Source organism: Amblyomma americanum, chromosome 6, assembly GCF_052857255.1.
Source record: "Amblyomma americanum isolate KBUSLIRL-KWMA chromosome 6, ASM5285725v1, whole genome shotgun sequence".
NCBI classification, from domain to species: domain Eukaryota; kingdom Metazoa; phylum Arthropoda; class Arachnida; order Ixodida; family Ixodidae; genus Amblyomma; species Amblyomma americanum.
Window position 1 is genome coordinate 30,667,268 of NC_135502.1, and position 20,107 is coordinate 30,687,374.

Genomic DNA, 20,107 nt, shown 5'->3' on the forward strand with positions numbered 1-20,107 from the left:
GAAGCTGTACAAGGAGCAGGTAGTCTTCTCCGCCGCCCCGACCACGGATTGCTGGAAGACGCCACGAGCGGCTCGCTTTCCTCAAGGTTGCATACAAATGACCAGTCTCTACTCGCGTGCCGCAGCTACCGCCCAGTCCTTAAACGGGAGCCGATCTCTACCGAGGGCGCCTTTCCCTTCCCCCCTAACCAGTTTCCCTTTCTCTTCCATCTTTGCAGTGTTTGCCGCGTTCCGAGGCAATCCTTCCACGCGCAACGTCACACTCGTCTCCGGTTGAGTGTCGTCACGGAGAGAGAGAGAGAGATGAAACGTGCACCGCTGCGTCGAGCGTGCTCGGGGGACCAATGAAACAAAAACCGGCACCTTTGAGGAGGTTTCGGCATCAAACTGATGCGAAGGAGGAAGGATTTATATTATTTCTTGTCCTTTCTTTGGTGCGCGACGCATTTATTATCGTCGTTCGCACCTCGGAATAGCGACTTTCCACGCGAGTTCTCGGTAGGATGAGTAGCAATCGTCGGTGACGAGGCAGTGTTCGGAGTTTTTTTTTTTTTTTTCCAAACAGCTGGCGCCGTTCCTCGAAAAACCGAGACGGTGCGGCTTTGGGAGAAAATTAACCATGGGACTTCACTGTTACGTTTCCAAGTTACGAATTCTTTCCGCTATGTCGTGATGTGAAACTGCGTATTTAGAATTTGCTATTTTGGCTCATTCTTCTTTCGTAGGCGAGTACCTAACCCTCGTTATGGCATGCTGCGCTGTTGTTGCACCTTCGACCGACGCATACTGACGCGATATAGTCGAGGAGAAAAGCAGCAAACATCGCCTGCTGCGCAGCGTTGGCCAGCATTTGCGCTGTACTAAGAAACGGTTGTAAAAGTAGCGCAACTCCGTGGACGAATCGAGGTCACGTATTACCTCAGAGTCGTAGTGCAGCTTGTAATAGCCAGCGGCAAACGCCCGCGCATGTCGTGGACGAAGTTCTCAGGTCTGGTGATTCACATACGTTGATTCTTCGTCACAGAGTGCCAACTTCCTTCGGCTGCTGGTTATGATGAGTTCGGCAGCATTCTTCTGTTAGTAACCTCCTGAAACTAAAAACTGCCCAACCAGCAAGCCTCTGATTTTAAGAGACCCGGTGGAGTTACGTCAAACTGGCTGCAACATCACAGCTGCAACGTAACTTCACAGATACTTCCACTTCAAAGTGTTATGCCGAAATCAGTGAAACAGGTGGTGAAAGGCAAGAAAAAAAGCATGCAGGCGTTGACCACCTGTAACCTCTAAGAATGCTGATCAAGTAGATTATTCGATACCTGCGCCCTTAAAATCTCTGAAAACACGGAGGAAGATACGGGCCGGTGGCATGCACGTAACCTATAAACAAAGCGCGGTCACCAAAACCACTGACCGTGTACTGGCAGTAAGTTTGGACGTCCGACAATGATTATTCATACTGCATGCGTCCCGTATTACAAGCTGGTATGCCCGTTCATGGTGCGTTAATTCCTCCAACAGCTCCGTTTACCGACGTGGGTAAATATATTAGGGAGCAGATTTTGGAGTCTTCCACAAATTACAAGTCGTTCCTCTAAATGGCCTTGGACAACTTGTCGGATCACATTCGTGAACACAGAATATGCTAAGCGCTTCACCTTTAGGTCCTCATGTACCATGTTCTTTCCCCTGTTCATGCTTCCGTGGCTTTCTGATGGTGGCTGATAGTTCTTTACTCGTACCAAAAGAACAAGACGGCCGCTAAGGAGAAGACACGTCTCAGTCCTTCACCGACTCAAGCATAATCATGACCTCGAGCAACAAGCTAGATGTCTTGCATGAAAACGTCATTTCCCCTAAAAGCTTTCGCAAAGACTCGGAAGTTAAGACAAACGTTTAGAAATGTTTGCGTTTTTATCAAACAGCGTCACTCCCTAAGAGCGCTGAACTTACGCGCAGTTCTCAGCAGTCCTTTGAGAGGGCCGTGATCCATAACGCCCCCTGATATGGTTAATCTCTTTGCCCGTGGTCCCGGCTGAATTCGAGAACTCACGGGGGAGCAAGACACAGCGCTTTGCAGCGCTACCAGTTGCTCTCAAAATGACCCGCAGAACATGTGAAGCGAACACAGACAGATCAATAAACCTCGATTTCTCTGCCATACAGAAAAAAAAAGGTTCACCGTGTCATCCAGTGGAATTCATTAATTAGTTTCGAGACAGTTTAGTCTAGACTCGAGTCGCCTGCTTGCGTTTGAATGCTCGGTAATGCTCACAGCGAACTTTCAAGGGCAAAATGAAGTCTAGGGACGGAATTCCTGGCGATGCGAGTTTACGATATCGCTGAGGGAGTTAAATTGACATCTGGACATTTCCAAGTACCGCCTCTGTACATCTCGGTTTTGAAAGCAAGAGAGTGATGAATGAATGAATGAATGAATGAATGAAAAACTTTATTGTTAAGGAGGATTCTCGAGGCGTAGGTGGGTCCCTCAGTCCAGGGCCCCAGTGGCCTTTGCAGTCTTGCGAGCCCTGTCGATGAGCTTGAGCTGTTCTTCAGGCTTCGAGCAGGACAGCGCAGCCTCTCACTGCTCCGGTGAGGGAGGAAGTGTCCCGGCGAAAATTGTCGTTGGCTAGCCTTCATATGCCTGCAGAAACCAGTGTTTGACAGTTTTAACCGATTTCTTTTTTTTTTGTTCTTGTGTTTGTTTTTACTGGCGGATGTTTATCAGTGTTTTTCGGTTAAAACTGGAAAGTTCACAGGTTATTTATAAGTGAGTACTTGCTAGTATAGAAGCGATTTGTTTGAAATTAAAGAGGTAAGAAAACGCCGTGGGCATATACGTGCACAAATCTCTCCATAAGGGGGGGGGGGGGGGGGGGGGGGGGCAAAGTTAATGGTAGCACCCATTCATGACATCTGGGTAGCAAGGAACAATTTGGTACAGAACTTGCGCCCCCCTTCCCCGTGTCTATTAAGGGAACCACTGACCCCCATGCCCAACCTCAGCGCAAGTATGGTCGTGGGGAACTATCTCCAACTGCTTAATATTCCACCCACTGAGACATGCCTTCACCACTATATGCCCTCGTATAATACCGCAAACTTGTCGACTGCGAGAGATGCATGGTTGTGGGCCAACTCATAAGTCAGCTAGCCGTGTGTTTGGGGGGGGGGGGGGGGGGGGCACTGGCGAAGCTAGCGACGCACCTCCAAGCACAAACTTTGGGAGAGCAGGACGCCAGATGGAGGGCCGTTCTCACGCCCTTTGTTCAACGACGGCTGAACGGCAATGGGATGTTCGCATCGACGCTTGCTATAGTTGCGTTTCTGCAGGTCGATCTGTTTGTTGTGAGTGGAGACGATAGTTCATTTACATAAAAGCTGCACTTTTCTCTCCACTGGCTTTAGCTAAGGAATATTTCATTCGCAGCGATATCACAGTGATACCTGTAGAAGAAACTTCTTTTTCGGGGGTAAGCAGAGTCGGCATCGTTCATCATTATTGAAAACCCTCGTGTTTCCTGCTGATCAATCCATGCAGGCTAGAAACATGCACGACACTATATGGGAAGCTCCATGTGTACGATCTTGCGATTCAGGTGCGCCGGCCTAATAAAGGCCCCATAACAACCTCATTACGATCCCGGCGATATCCTCGCAAGAGGCACTAAAGATCCTTATAAAAGCCCTATAAGAGCCTTGTAAGGTCCCTATAAGAGCTATGTGGTTCGGGGAGTGGTCGCTTTACGATCTCTGGTCAGGTATATTATACCAGGCTTAGGTGTGAGCGCACTTGTATGGATACGGTACGCCTATCTCGGTCTCTTCTTTCCTCACTGGACCACGAAACCTTTGTTTTGCTCAATGAATGAGGAGGATTATCAAAAAATAATAAGTCTAGCCCCGACCGCGCTAACGTCGTACAATATTACTGCAGGACCGCGTATATTAATGTATTAGCGTTAGAACGGTGTGTGGAAGCGGAAATGGCTACAGCCGTCTGTCAGTGGCCAGTGGCAGGTGGCCTATCTGTCATGATGGGCGAGTGGCAGCCTGCTCACTGGACTGCGAATGAACTTAATATACTACCTATAAACCTTTCCAATAAGGACTCCCTGGGCGTCGCCATATTGCTCACTGGGCTGTTGTGTGCAGAACGCGCTAGCACGATGAAAGCGGCAGCGGAACCGGTTTACAACAGCCCAGAGAGGAGGAGTTTCGATATCTCCCTTGCCCGATGGAAAGTTCTATACGAGCTTAGTATTTTCCCTCGGATATAACAAACACCTCGGATATAAAGAACTTCAGTGTGTTAACCTCACATATACCGCACAGACCGAACCTAAGTATGCCACCTTGGATACAACGAACTTTCATGTTTTACCTCTGATATAACGAACCTAAGTATGTCATGCCAACTCGGATATAACGAACTTTCGTATATAAGCCCCGGATATAGCGAACATTTGGCTGCAAATGCACTCAAACGAGCGATCGAGGATCGCCTATAAGTTCTTTTTTTTTTCTAAAAGGGTGACTTCGTCGACACTCAGCCGTCCTAAGTGGTGGTGGTAGTAATTGGGCGGGGTTGGGGTATCGAGCAGGCTGGATTAATCTTACTGTGGTATGTCGGCAATTGTTCCGCCTGAGGGACTTATTCGGAAGACTGTGTCTCTACCACTTTCTCATAACGGCAGTGTCCTCAAAAAACCTCGAGTGTTTTTGTCATTGTTCCTGTCCCACAGATGTACTTACTCAAAAGCCGTACTCATAGAGCTGCCATGTTGTTGATTTTGTTCACATCTATTGGAATGGAACATACCCACGGTAGGGGAATGGCCGCGGTGTGTTGCAAACTCGAACAGGAGACACACGGTTAATTCGTTATGAAGACACTGGTTAACATTTTACTAAATCTAACAAGGTTTCCACTTTTTTCTCCTTCACCTGCTTCTTCATTTAAGATAACAGTGCACTTCACCTTCTTCCATTGTGCGCAGGTAGAGATCCGCAAACGTGAAAGATTATACTAATATTGTATACCGCGCATTTCCTCCGCCCTCTTTTTTTCTTCTCACGGGAGCTCCCATTGGAATCAGCTATTCTACTGAGGTTATCCCTTTCTTCTTATATGTGTATTCTTCGTCTTCTTCCAAGCTGCCCCTGGATTACATGAATGACCTAACCTCGTACCACGCGGCCATAGATACAGTGTACGCTTTTAAAAACTTGCCTGGCCTTTATTGTTTCTTCAGGTGAGGTGATATCTAGATTTTTATCTAGCTCAAGTGTCCGCCGGAGGACGCATTGCAGAAGGACGGACAACAATCTACAGAAACGGCAAAGTGGAAACGTGGATGTATATAATGCACTCCTGCATTAAAAAATGCTGGTAACCGGTATGAGGCTAGGCGTCATGATGTTCATTACGTAGAATGGTAGCAGTAAAAGAACTCCGCTGCAAACACGCACACGGTGAAAGACCAGAAAAAGAAAGCGCCTGTAAACTAAAAAAAAGAAAAAGGTACTTGAATCGAGTACAGCCTAATGGAACAGGCGCCAGGCCGTCGCGTACGGAACAAGGAGGCTCATCCCGCAGGCGTTACGTAAAAAAATGAGCGCCCTGTGCCTCGCTGAGTGACGTGAAGCGGAGCCAAGAATTTTTTTAGGCAAGAGAACCTTCTGCGAAAACGCCCAAGGTGCTTCCTGAAACAAGCTTCTGCTACCCTTGGGGCTCGTAAGGCAACTTGGCCGGATTCCAGCGGCTGCGCAAGCAAACACGTGGATTTTGAGAGCCCAGTGGCGCTCTTGCGGTGTAACTAGTCTGACGGATATCTCACTGACATCGATGAGTAACCAGGAGTTACGGTGATAGGGGCAGGGTGATAAGAATAGATGGGAGACTCAAAAAGTCCTCAAAGCAAAACGGAAGAGCGCAAGGAGCGGCTAGTGTTTTAAATGTGAAAATATGAAAAGGAATTTTTGTAGACTATATTATTATAGTTCCCTCTGAGAGCAAATAAAAGAAAATAAATTTTCTCTATTAAAGCATCAATGTCTTTTTTTTTTGTCATGATTTAATGTTAGACTCTTCGGTTCACTCAGCGAACTGCTTGTGATTGTTTTCCTTTTGGTGCATTCATCGATGGGCCCATCCCAAGATCAGTGTATAGTACGTGCTTACGAGTGAGCAGTTGTACCAGCAGCAACGCAAGCAGCAGTGGGATACTTACACAAGATACTAAACACTGCTATAGTGCAAATCTAGAGTCATCACTCTTCGCAGATACAGGTACAGTCGGAATGTCGTGCTTTATCTGGCATTACTGCTTTCTTGAGTTGCATTCAAGATAAAGCACGACACTCCGTTTACCAAATATTCCGTAGAAGTGGTCTACGCCAACCCCTTAACGTGTGGAAAATTTTATGTCAGCCACACTGTCCGCTGCATGAACGAACGTTTGGGGGACCATGCCCGAAATTTATCAGAATTAAAGGATAAGTACGCATATTTGGTTCCGCACGCAATAATTTGCGACGGATGCGATGCGCGGTTAAATGAGACGAAGATACTTGGCAAGAGCAAAAATAAAACGGCACGTGTTACTCTGGAAGCGTTCCACATAAAGAAATTTGGCATTAGGCGGGTCAGCATCCCATCCTTATCTCTTTTTGCCTTATAATTTTTAGATGCAGCTATCAACTAACCGATGTTTTCTCTTTTGTGCTTTATGGCTGTTTTCTTGCCTCTGCGTACCTAGATGGTCGTCTTTGTTCACCCTCTCCTCCATTCCACCCTTCATTCGTTTTGAAACTTCACCTTATATAAGGTGCTTCCTGGTTTCAATAAATTCTAGTTGTGGTTTAGCGCTTGTGTCTCGTTTCGTTCCTTCTTTTGGTTTGCATAGTTTGACGCAAATTTTTCACCAGTTCAGTACTGCATAACCTACTCTTGCTTCAGCAGGTATCTGCATTCCATGTTTGCGCAACCATTTCTCTCCGCTGCCATAGCTTGCGGCTCAGTAATGTTCTCTTCAAAAAAGCGCGCCTCCGCTGGACAGCGCCACGCACGGGCAAGCGCGCCATTTCAGAGCGCTTGGTAACCAGGCACACACACGGAATGGCAGCTCAACACCGGCTCATATCTAGGCTCATCTAGAGTTTCCAGTGACTCGAGGCGCATTCCATTACTTGAAAACGTCATCGGCGCTATGCATTGAACCCGGCGGCGAATCAGTTAGGGAGAAATAAAAAGCTCACTAACTTCGGTGGACACCTCAACCGCGCCTTGAAGAAAGGAATAGGAAGAGGAAAGGGACCTCCACATGGTCGAAGCCGGTCGAAACTTAGCCAAGTGCTCCACTAGAGCGGCTCGCTCTGCTCTCCTTTTCTGGCGAACGCATCAAGGTGACACGGCTAAAACTATTTTCACGCATCCCAGCTATTTCTATCGTGCACCATTCACATGTGGCGCTCGCTTCCGAGCGCCACTTGAGTCAGCTTCGACACTAAAGACGTCAGAGAGTTTTGGCGCCAAGCAGCCCGCCATCTGTGGCTTAACTGCTCTAAACGCGTTTTGTTGTTTTATTCATTGTTCTTTGTATTTGTTTCCCCTTTTCCAATTTGTTGTACTCCATGGCACTGGCCTCGGCCTCCCTAGTACACCTCCGCCTTCCAAGGTCAAAATAAATGTTATTAGCCCCCCCCCCCCCCTCACCTTCAACAATTCTCCCCCGGCGCGGTTCGAGATCCTCCAACACCCTCGCGGTCCTGACGCAACCTATCGTCATAGGTCATGGCACATCTAACTATTGTGTGACCAAAACGACGACTCTGGTGCATCGAGGCGTACGGCTCTGCCGCTGGACGTATCCAATCCTGCTGCACCAAAGGCATAGTGGAGGCCTTCCCAGTATAATCACGAAAGCCCGACTCCCAAATACTTTCAAGGTGGAGGGGGGGACTGCTTGAAGATGAAACCCCACCTTTCAGAATGATCGAAACTTCATGGCTTGCTGTCTCCAAACGTTCCATTCTCGAGGTGCGCAACTTTTCGCGCTCCACTGATTGGACAGTGCCATACGGTTCCAAAGCTTCTACAATGTGGCGATGCTCCATGGGGCGCGGGAGCCATGGTACCTTCAGCTTGATGTTGCTGGTTTCCGGATCAAATATCATGCATTTCAGACCTTTTACGCGCAACTCTATGAAGTCAACGAGCTTTTGGTTTGATACACTATTCTCAGAAGACACCATCCAAACATGACTCACTTGGTATTGTCCAATGCAAATCATGTCACGAAGGCTCAGAACACGGTAAAGGGCATCCCTGAAGTCAGGACCTCGGTACGGACGGCTGTTACCGCACATTGCCGCACTGGAGACGAAGCCGAATCACCTTGTAAGTGCCACTGATGATTTCAGAATTGCAGGACCTCGGTCAACGGCCGAAGCGCTGTCTCCAGCTAAGTGCATAATGAAAAACTGGCTGTTCCCAGCGACGTCTTCTTTTCCTAGGCCACTCAGGTACGTTCGTACGACTTTTGTTAAAACAGGGCTTTATACGTATTCGTGTGGTTTTTCATAAAATTTGGTAGCTTATGAATCTATGCTAATGAGTATGTATGTGATCAGAGAAGCACTAATTAAGGGAGTAGTGATTAGCGAGTAGGAAAGTTCATGTCTGCGACAGGTGAGCGCAAACTGCTGTATGCTTGTGCCAAGTGACATTGGTGTGTCATGTGAACTGGTCACAATAGTAGAGCACATGAGCGGGCAATACGCTTATGAGATCAAGTGGAGTCACTGACGGGACCCATTAACGCTGCCGCATCAGACCCTTAAAGGCGGAGCCTAGGTGTCCCCAAATGTTCTTTAACGCGATAGCATTGAAGGCCTCGTTCTCCATTCGGTGTCGGCGTTGTCGGCGTCGGCGTCGAGAGAAAAGCGCGGGCATGGCTCTGGCAGGCGTTCCCCAGAAAGCAAGCTAGGAGGCAGGACGTCACCTAGGTGACATGACCTTGCGGCGTCATAACCTGCCCATTGGATAGTGAGCAAACTGCCTATCATGGCAGGTGGCAGTTATAAAAATGATTGGTCTCAATAGGTTGCTCAGGAAGAGCAACCTGAGCCGCACAAGCCCCACCGCTGGCAGCACCTGCCATCGCAGGGCAGGGGCGCATCACTTAGCGCCGCGCTACTGAGCCAGGAGAGGCACAAGGACTCCCAGGGATGCAAGAATGTAAAGCAGAGGAGGACCTTCTGCATATACGGGAATTGCGCTGTCACGTCATACCCTTAAGGCGGAGCTTAAGCGTCCCTCCAATTTTCTTCCCAGCCGCCTACAACAATCTATTATGCTAACGCACACATATTGGAGTGTGCACTAACACAATACAACGTCTTTAATTGAGGGCACAAAACCAGCAACAAGCTTTGATTCACATGAATTCACATTCACACATCAGCATAAAATCCACTTTTGCTACATCGAGCGTTCTGCGGTTCTCAAAGACAGGTAAACGAATTTTGTGCAGAATTAAAAACTGACGCTAATATTCAGCTCATTTCTATCGCACTTTATTAACAATCACACATTTAGAACCCTGCATAAAACTATCTCCAATGCTCATTAAGATTGAAACCAGGTGGCGAATTCATATTGTCCTCTAAATTGAAAATGTTCATAAAACTTTAAAAAACTATTTAAGAAGAAATTATTTCGTATCTGGGGCATCGTTCCTGATTAGCGAATCGCGAGGCGACGAAAGAGTCTTGCCGAAAAGGCGCTCGATTTGCTCGAGGTCTTTTCCTTTCGTCTCGGGAACGAACAGGTACATCAGAACGAAGCCACCGGCCAGAGACGAGCTGAACATCCAGTAGGTGCCGGCGGTGCCCAAAACCGCGCGGATGCTGTTGTAGCCCTTCGTCAGGACAAACGCTTCCGCGAAAAGGGTCGCGGTGCAGAATCCCGTTGCGAATCCCTTGGCTTTCAGCGGGATCATCTCTCCCAGCAGGACCCAGGGTAGCGGTCCCAAGCCCACTGCGTAGCCCACGAAGAAGGCACAGAGGCTAACCAGCGGCAGCCAACCGAATGAATCTTCAAAATCCTTGCCCACCGTCGCCTTGAGGTGGAAGGACAGACCCAGCACAGCAAGACACGCTGAGGACACTGCTGACGAGAAGAGGAGCAGGACTTTGCGGCCAAGGCGATCGGCAAGTACCGTAGCTATTGCTACCATGATCACCTGAAATGCAGAGAAATATGTCAGGAACTCTAACATCAAGACAACAACGGAATGAGTGCAAAGCGAAGTACAAGGACTAGGGAAGAACCGCGAGACCACTAAGCTTACTCTAGGCACCCGTCAAGTGAGCGAAAGGGGGACACAGTAAATAGTATCGTGCCTGCAAGGCAACTTTTAGACCTTCAGACTTATGCGGAAAGAAGCGGACACTGCTGCGAGGTTAAATAGAAACCACTACCCCATCCCAGTGCAGGAGCAGTCATGGCACAAGACATAGCCACAAAGCAGGACAATTACCCTTCTTCACCGCACCCGTGTTTAGAAACACTTCGGATAACTAAACAGCCTTTCCACTTTTCTAAACTATCTCAAAACGTGTTTTCCGCCGAGAACTTTCATCTGACGTAAACCGCACATATCTTTTTCATACAAGGTGCAGGTACTTTCATCTACATTTTGTTGTTCCATCTATGCTATCGTGACCGTGCCGTCCATAGACAACTTTCGTCTCTTCCATGCGTCGATCACCTTTAATAAAGCAAAGTGCAAGCTTGTGTACAAGGATTTCCAAAGAGGACGAATCATTCTCTCTCTCCACCCTGATTTTACAGTACTACTGGATAGTGGCCGAGAAAAGTCGCGATACGACTTAAAGACGTCTGTACTTAACCTCCGATGATGAAGTGTTACGATGAAACGCAAAATGTCATGATGATGGCATGATGCGACAGCATTGACCAAAATCTATCTTTCCTCGCTTCTTAGCAAACGATATATTGTTGCCTCTTCGAGGTGGCACTGTTAACTCTGATGCTTTTCATCGCTGCATACCAGGCAAACCATACGAAGTTTCTTATTTCTATACGTAGTCACTGTTCGCCCGTGTGCTCTAAGGCACCGCAACGACTGGCGGTGAAACTCTAATGCAACAATTTGATTGAAGAAACTCATATGAAGAAGACATCACCATTCATCGTTTTTTTTTTTCACCTAACAGAAAAAGTAATAGCGAGTGATAGCTATTACGCTGCTCTTACAGAAACTGCAAATGCAAATGACAAGAAAGCCTTCTACTCAAGCTGCCGCCTTTGTTCCTTTCAAGAAAATTTGTCCTCTACAATGATTTTCCAACTTTAAGTAATACCATTTTCGTGCACAAATCATTTTCCTTTCAAGTAAGGTCATATTCAATCACTGGAAACCTTTAAGAACTGTCAGTAAGGTTACTGCTTTTCTCTTCGCCCGCCTACTCTCTCTTTCTGACTTCGCAATCATTTTAGCAGTAGGAGAATTGTTGACATTTCACAGTTCCCATTTCGGTTCGGTGCTGTCTTTCCTGGGTAAAACTAAAGGTTTTTAACCTTTCTTTTCATACCGTTCCAGTATTTTTGTACGTTTTTATTCTGCGTAGTTTCTCTTCTAGCACGCCTGATTTTTTGGTCTCGAAAAGTCAAGTCAGCACACTACAATGCTCAGGAGATTGGCAGTTTTCGCACCTGCTTCATACTGAACAGCAGCTGCACACCTTTTTCTGTTTGTGACTGTGATGCAGCATGCAACAGGAATAAGCTGAAAGTGGAAATAGCCTTAAGTTACCAATTCCAAACTTACATCGCTAATCCGAACGTTGAATAAGGAAATAGCCTTAAGTTACCAATTCCAAACTTACATCGCTAATCCGAACGTTGAATAACCAACCACAGACAGAAATGAGCCCAGTGAAACCAGCGATTTTAGTTCATGAAATAAATTACATCATCCAGCTGGTTCTGTCCTCCGAGCGTCAGTTTCGCGTACGTGCTAAGCCGGTCTAGTATTCCTGGGTTATTTAAAATTTTGGGTTATTTAAGATTCTGCAGCAGTGCGCCATTAACAAGCAGCTGTTTCTTCATGACGCCACGCGAGTCACCCAGCACATCCTCCAATACAGTAACATTACGAAGCATACTTTTTGTTTATGCGAGCAATAATTGGTACCCTGCCACTCTCCTAAAACTGCTCACAACCTTAACACGCATTCCAGCTTCCCCAATACACCTCCAATGTCGAAGCGCGATATAAACCCCCTGCTTACTTGGATAGCCGCCACGATGATAGCCGAGTTCTCCGCCGACACGGACGTGCCGGCGTCCTCGAAGATGTCTTGGGCGTAGGCAATGATCACCCCTATGGCCGACATCTGCTGCATCGTCATGGTCAGAAGGACGCACAGGAGCGAGCGGTAGACACGTGGCGCTGCGAGGTCATGCAGCGAGAAGCTCGCAGCGGCATCGTTCCCGTGACGCGTCAGTGCCGATTCCATGGCGGTCATCTCGGTTGCGGCGTCGGGACCGAGGTAGAAGCGGAGCGCCGCGGCCGCGCGGTCTCGGTGGCCGTTCTTGAGGAGCCAGCGTGGAGACTCGTGACACCAGAAGAGCGATACGCTGGTGCAGGCCGACGGCAGCAGGCAGCAGACGGCCAGCATCCAGAAGTTGAGGAACTTGCCCAGGATGAAGACGACGAGGATGCCGCTGCAGAGGACCAGGTTGGCGCCCGTGTTGAGGAGACCACGCAGCTCTGCGGGCGAGATCTCCGAGATGAAGACGGTGACGGCGAGCGCCACCATGCCAGTGCCGACGCCCGTCAGTACGCGGCCGGCGAACAGCGCGGCCTTGGGGGAACCCGCTACCAGGCAGAGCCAGCCGACCATGAACCAGACGGACGAAGCGATCAGGGTGCCTCGCCTACCGATCATGCTCAGATGACGGCCTGCAGAGGTTTTGAAGCCAGAATGCAAGGTCGAGAATAGGTTTGTATATTTCGTTACCCACGAAAAGCGGCAAGCTTATTTCTGTGATTAGGGGTGGGAACGCTTGTCTAAAAGGAAGAGGTCCTACAGGGAAGCTGCATGGCTGTGCTTTCATTGAACCACCATCATGAAGCCGGCAAAAAACGTCTGTAGAAAACGTAATCAACCAGCGGCTGCGACAATATCTAGGTAGAGGACTTCTATTGGAATCAAAACCGCCTCCTTAAAATCGCAGTGTGCTGCAACCGAAAACTTCGGCGATCACTTGCTGATCGGTAAGAATCTTCACCGTTTCTAGGAATTCGGGACAGCACTCAGCCAGTTCCTCTAAGCGTAGCGGCCTATCAGACTCCGTTCTGCAGCCACTAGGTCATTTTTTTTTATTTTTTGCGCTACAGATGCTATCAACGCACTATGTTTTTAGTTTTCAAAGCTATCGCCACGTGGCGCAAAGCCTCCTTTGAAAGGAAGCTTGCGTGCGAGCGTGCGTGCGAGCGTGCGTGCGTGTGCGTGGGTGTGTTAAAACAGCAAAAAATACCTTAAATTTATATGAACATAAACACAGTAATTTGCCGCTAAACATCAGTGACAGTGCTCGGCGTGAATGTTTCAAACCCTGCGGCGCCACGAAGAATATCCACCGGCCCAACAACAGTTCGGTTCGGAACACATTTCGATTCTCTCATCGGAGGCACACTGACTGGAACCAAATGGTAATCCTTCGTGCGGCTGCGCTTGTCTTCTCACATCACGAAATTAGGTGATTAGCCGGCATACCTTTTCCTTAGCTCTGAGAATTACTTGGACTTAAAACAAAAAGCAATTTCTGCGCCTTCACTAACTCCAGAGTTGTATACGTAAGGAAAGTAGCATAAATGGCAAAACATTACCGTACTTTGTTGTTGTGCATAAATCGGGCATCTTCATTGTGCAGTAGCCTTTTTTGCAAAAAAAAACACATCCAAACACTTAAAACAACAAGAGTTCAACGCTATCTAATAAAATCACCACCGTAAAATTTGTCAAACGCATGCGGCTACAATCCCTCGATAAATAGCTCCGCCGTACTTATCCAAAGCTCTTAGCAATACCAATGCGCATGTGTGACCTATAGTCTCCTTACCGCCGGTTAAACCGCCGATCACTGCGCCCAGCGTAACGAGGGATCCGAACCAGCCGCTGTCGCTTTCGCTGAACGTCATGACCTTCCGTATATTGGGAAGTGCTGGTGAAGAGTAAGCCAGGGAGAAGCCGAACGACAGCGACGCCATGTAGGTTATGGCCACGGCAACGTACAGTCGTCTTCGGGCGTCCACCACCGTGCCCACGGCATCCGGTGCAACGACAACTGCGGGTTCGGCCTCTGGCATTGGGGCAGTACTCGGAACCGCCATAGCGTTCACACCTGCGGACGCTGTGTCGGCCCCTTGCACTAAAGCAGCCTCCACGGGAAGGCCACGAGAGCCTTGCTCCATTGCACTAAGGTCGCAATTATCGCGTGTCGTGGTCGCAGGGGCAGCAGCCGTGTCGACCGTGGCAACCGTTCCTTCAGAGGTCGAGGCGATGGCAGTAGCTGGAGTAGCGCTCGCCTGTGAAGCGTCCGTCAGCGGAGCAACAAGAAGCGCTGCTTCTTCACCAGTGTTGTTCCGGATGCTGGGTTCTTCCGACGGAGCTCCAGAAGTGGCGGCGTTGCTGATCGAAACGTTCGGAATTGAGGCGTGCTCCAGGATAACGTCCTTGTCGGGAGCGTTCACTCCTGAACTCCCCGCCACGCCTCCAGATGATTTCCCTGCATCGTCCTTTGAGAGAAAAGCATCGTGTGGTGCACCGGAACTCGTGATGTTTAACGCGCCTTCCGCATCCTTCGTAGGCACGTTCTGTGCTCCGGCGTCCGGTGCGGCTCTGGTTACACCTGTTGCAGAAAAAAATTCAGTGTAAAATTTTCATAACTTCATCAGAAATAGTCATGTTGTCAATGCAGTCAATGACGCGTGCACCAGGGTTACTCCTTGCACGAGGGGAAGAACCCAAGTGACAAACATGTCTAACGTCGAGTTCGTGTTCTAGTCTTATTTGAAAATAAGACGAGGCAAAGCTGCTAAAATGTGAATGCTTCCAACGGATACTCTCTTGCATTTTCTATCTTTTAGAGTAAACTTCAGCGCAAAATTTGATAAGTTTTTATTTATGATCTATGTATGTTTTCGTAAAAGCTACAAAAACTACTACTTTAGCAATTTACAACATTTTGCCATGTTCAAGATATTTCATCTGTCTGTAAAATGTGGGACGTGGACACAGCGAGCTTGAACAGCAGGAGGAGGCAGGCAGTTCGTCAGTCAACGACCCTAATCATCATCAGCCTGACTACGCTTACTGCAGGGCACAGGCCTCTTCCGTGTCTCCTCAATTAACCCTGTCCATCATCCATGGGACGTACAAGAATATGCTATAACAAGTCCGCCGGGAAGCGAAGATTGCCACAAGTGCGCAACAAAGTGCGTCGTTAGAGCACTCTGGACAAGTGTGTGGACGATTGTAAAAGTGGTCTCATGGAAGGCGCTTCTTCTTTAAAGAAGTGCGTGCACTCATAACGTGCAATGAACGGAGTCTACTTAGACTCCTAACTCTATTCTTCAGGAGAAGTCAAAACGATGAATGAAATCCTGCTTAGGGCCTGTTTAAGTACCTTTGAGAAGAAAACGCGACCACCACATGGTTCCTCTTTGCATCTGTATCAACATTTGGTACAAACGGGTGGGGCTCTTAAAAACCAGGATGTTTCTGCACTCGGCGCGGCAAGCTTCATTAATCCAATCAGTGGTGCACAACTTACCAATTTGGTAAACTTGATCACATTACGCTTGAATACTGCATCTCGACGAGCCCCAATACCAGCCGAAAAACAACAGCGCCCGTCGTACTGCGGTTGGCTTTTCCATCGTTAGTTTTGATTAAACTAGGAGAAATGTGCGCATGGTTGACGGTTCAGCTACCGCAAGCACAATAACGCGGATTCCAAAAAGTACACCTAGCCTCTTTTCTCCGATCCCACCCCAGCCTCCTTTCCCCTTCCGCAGATCTGTCGATTTAGTCGCCCTGAGATGGGAGTCACAACAACACCTCGGCTATAAAGCTCTTGATCCAGTGCTATCGTTTTCTGACTACGACAGCACACTTTGAGCAATAAAAAGGCAGTGCCTGGTGCTTCAACCCGTAATCCCAGCTTAACACAGTGCACACACACCGGACAGCCACGCACGCTTATGATGGAGCTTAATAGAGCATGAACCTGCAAGCATAACTGCCTTACCCGCTCAACAGCGTACCCTCTTGTTCGTTTCGGAAACAGACATTTCGCGAGACACTCTTCTCGCTGTTTCATGGGGAAGCTTTGAAATAGGCACAAGGCAGTCCTTACATGCAGCTATCCCAAAGCCACGTGCACCTTAAATTTTTCTGTTTAGAGTAACGTCCTTGCCTCTTACCATCACTTGGTGCATTTAAGAAGTTTTCACAGCCTGTGAATCACCCGCTGACAATAGGCGTCAGCAGTTCAGGAACCCTTGGAAGCAGTTCCTTCAGGACAGTCTTAACCGCGACTGACGAACTATTCTGACGGCTTCAGTACTCTCGAGGACAGAGCTAGAAGCTGGCTCAGATTCACAGCGCTTGGTGTGAATCTGGGACGGTGCCAATTTTCGCATGGAATTCAGTCCTCATTAGAGGCGGAGACGTCAGACGAAGCCCAAACCTTATCGCATAACTTAACGTTCTGAAAGGCGACCCCCAAAAGCATAAGCCAGGCAGGCCCTGGTACTTCAACACCGTTGCTGCAATCGGCTTATGTCGGTCGTTGTACTCTTACCTTGACGGCGAGAAGCGTCGTACGGATGTGAAGCGGCAGGCTTGGAGATGAAGGAGCGGTTCTTTGACTCTGAATGGCTGCTCGCTGACGAATCCTCCATTTTTGCATTTTAAGCTGCAGGGCAAGCGCTTGAAGTATCGCGCGTTGGCGCCACCTCGGAACGGCAAATACAAATTGTCGAAATGGCGAGAAAGGCCCGAAGAAACAAGATTCTTACGATGTCTCGCGGCACTAAGTCCACGAGGGCGCAGCAGGACACTTCTTATTCAGTCGCCACCTGAGGTAGAGATTAACACGAGATATAAAGCTTGTCTTGTAAGCGTATAGGCATGGAAAGTGGGCCCTGAAAGCGTGAAGTTCTAGGTTTAAGGGCACTTTCAAGCTATCACGTCCGTACCTGAAAGCTGACGGAGCGGAAGACCGTGGCTATTGGCTCAAGCTCGACTTCTTCTTCACTTCTTTGTTCAATGGCACGTGCAGACTCAGAAGCATTGATTACAGCAAGTACACGATGCCAAGATGAACCGGCAAAATTCTGAAGGCCTTAGTTTTATATATTTGGCAATTTATACCGCAGTAAAAGAAAAACAGTATTTTCACCAAACGAACTTGCTAGAATTACAAGTGGCAAGAAGAACACGCTCAGTTCTCTCCAGAATGCGAGATTGGGGGGGGGGGGGGGGGGGGGGGGGGAATCTGAGGCTGGCGTCTTTGCTATTTTTACCTCTGCTTCTCGCGCAGGAGTCTATTTCTTATTGCAAAAGTTGGCGCGCCATATAGGTACCAGAACGCGCGGCCAATGCAAGTTTGTAGAAGACCCAAGCAGCGCCAATAAGTTACGTAGTTTGGGCGACGCGTTCAAGTGCTGAAAATAAGATAGATACAAAAAATAAGGTTGTCCGTTCGATGCTCATGAGAGATGAATAATTTAATGACCTAACGGCACAGCTGATGCTGACATCTGAGTATACGCGTCCTCCGCAACCCTTGCTGCTATGCCTACCTTCACCGACACTTCTGTTTCTTCTTTTTTTTATTGCTCCTCCTTTGAAGCGCAAGAAAATGCTTATTCTCAGCCGAATAGCATGTCTTCTAAAGCGACACATTTGCCTAACTAGTCTAACTATATACATGTTACTTGCCCTTAGCCATCCGTAAAAAAAGTCTAGCAGGCTGTGGCAAGCGACCTTATTAGTCTTCTTAACTGAAAACCAAGCCTGCTGTCATCCTTCAATGTCATTTCCTCGAGCATCATTAACTTCCTTTTTCTATAGCACGCTACGGAAATTTTGAGTGTAATACAGCTGACTACAGCATTGGGAGGACAAATACTCACTAAACTTTAACGAGCATGACCAAATTCATAGGTATCCTGCGCTGAAGTTTCCCGTGTCCATCGAAACGCCCTAACGCACAGCCTAGAGAGAAGATAATCAGTTTTTGTGCACCCGTAGCGCATACAAGCATGGGCTTCCACGCCCTGTCAAGTCACACTTGGCATGCGTAAGCCAACAGGGTTACGTCAGCTGAGTAAGTCATGGGACGTTATCAGCCAGATGCGTGCCTATAATGGTTAAGAATGTGGTCTCACGTTAAGAACGGCCCAAGTGGCTGACGGCAGCAGTGTTTAGGCGCCCAATGGAACAATTTCAGCGCTGGGCATCGCAGGTTGCCTATCCAGGACGCTATAGTGACGGCCCTGAAGTACCGGCCCTGAAGTAGGCTACTATATGCTAGCTAGCCGCCATGAAGCAATTTTTTACGCGTTCTATTAAAACCGCTGCGTAGCCCACCTTATATTGGACTTGACGTCGCATTTGGATATGGTAGAAACCTGCACTGCAGGGAGATATTGGCGCACGTATAAGAACGCCAGGTAATTAAAAAAATCCCCGCACCTCGTAGCTTTTACGAAGTAGATACGGTATTCTCTTACTGAAACTTGCCTAATGGACACAACATAAGCAGCTTGAATAGAGGCAAACTAAAAAGATTAGATACATGAATGCTGTATTGCGTTTTTAAATTGACTCTTCGCAGGCTGTAGCAAAAACGTCGCGATTCAACATCTCGACACACATTGCTCGTAATAAAAAATGCAATAATGGCATATGGAGAACAAGCTCGGAGTAACTGATTTGCGTTCACTGAAGTCCATATAAAACAAAATAACGCATAGGGTTCTCATTTTTCGAATTATACGCAACATAACTCGGCAAGGCCGAGGCTTGCAATGTGCTGTTCGCTAAAAAACTTTCGCTTCTTTGCAAACTCTTGTTGGTAACTCAATTTGGTTAGATAATCTTCAGGAAATTTGGCCCATATTTCTTGTTATTTTTCTCATCACGTGGTTTTTATACTCGTATTATAAATACATATCTCATACCGTTACCTTTAGAAAGCCATTTTCCAGCTCTGACGGCACAATGAAAGAGGGCTCCAAACACACCTGCCATCAATTTTGCTTGCAGCTTGCACATCGGACGAAACAACGAGTCAAATAGCATGCATAAAGCAGCACACGGCATTAAGAAATGCCTATACGAGTAGACGCAAACGGCTGTGGGCGATGAAATTGCCTGCTTTTGTTACTGAGAGCGGACCCAAATGTTCTGCCTCATTGTTTACAAGTCACGAACTAAATATTCCGCGCTTTAAAAAAATCGCTGTTTGTGGCCAATACTAGTCTAGCTTGTTTATTTGCGGTTAGTGGCCACCGCAGTTGTTAAACTCCAATAAACCATCAAGTTGGTTAGATAATCTTCAGGATATTTGGCCCATATTTCTTGTTATTCTTTCCATCACGTGGTTTTTATACTCGTATTATAAATACATATGTCATATCGTTACCTTTAGAAAGCCATTTTTCTGCTTTGACGGCACAATGAAAGAGGGCTCCAAACACACCTGCCCATCAATTTTGCTTGCAGCTTGCACATAGGACGAAACAACGAGCCAAATTGCATGCATAAAGCAGCACACGGCAGTACGAAATGCCTATACGAGTAGACGCAAACGGCTGTGGGCGATGAAATTGCCTGCTTTTGTCACTGAGAGCGGACCCAAATGTTCAGCGTCATTGTTTACAAGTCACGAACTAAATATTCAGCGCTTTAAAAAAAATCGCTGTTTGTGGCCAATACTAGTCTAGCTTGTTTATTTGCGGTTAGTGGCCACCGCAGTTGTTAAACTCCCATAAACCAT

At 47.7% G+C, this 20,107-nt stretch overlaps 1 protein-coding gene across 2 annotated transcripts; it reads right to left on the reverse strand.

Annotated features, from left to right (window-relative positions):
• Positions 1 to 9,429: 9,429 nt before the first annotated feature.
• LOC144136550 (solute carrier family 2, facilitated glucose transporter member 8-like) lies at positions 9,430 to 19,373 on the reverse strand. 2 transcript variants are annotated; one of them, XM_077668945.1, is made up of 5 exons: positions 19,296 to 19,373; positions 16,904 to 17,017; positions 14,159 to 14,947; positions 12,322 to 12,995; positions 9,430 to 10,247 (listed from the first exon to the last, which is right to left on the reverse strand). In XM_077668945.1, the coding sequence occupies exons 2-5, from the start codon at positions 17,001 to 17,003 to the stop codon at positions 9,717 to 9,719; spliced, it is 2,094 nt and encodes a 697-aa protein (XP_077525071.1). In that variant the 5' UTR covers positions 17,004 to 17,017; positions 19,296 to 19,373; the 3' UTR covers positions 9,430 to 9,716. The 2 variants fall into 2 exon arrangements, with proteins under 2 accessions (XP_077525071.1, XP_077525070.1); XM_077668944.1 differs by lacking the exon at positions 19,296 to 19,373 and adding an exon at positions 17,121 to 17,347.
• Positions 19,374 to 20,107: the final 734 nt, after the last annotated feature.

Coding starts and splice junctions, on each gene's coding strand:
- LOC144136550 (XM_077668945.1), bottom strand. CDS start 17,003: ATGGAGGATTCGTCAGCGAGCAGCCATTCAGAGTCAAAGAACCGCTCC. Junction 12,996..14,158: donor GATCGGCGGTTTAACCGGCG/GTAAGGAGACTA, acceptor AAACCTCTGCAG/GCCGTCATCTGAGCATGATC. Junction 10,248..12,321: donor TCATCGTGGCGGCTATCCAA/GTAAGCAGGGGG, acceptor TCTGCATTTCAG/GTGATCATGGTAGCAATAGC.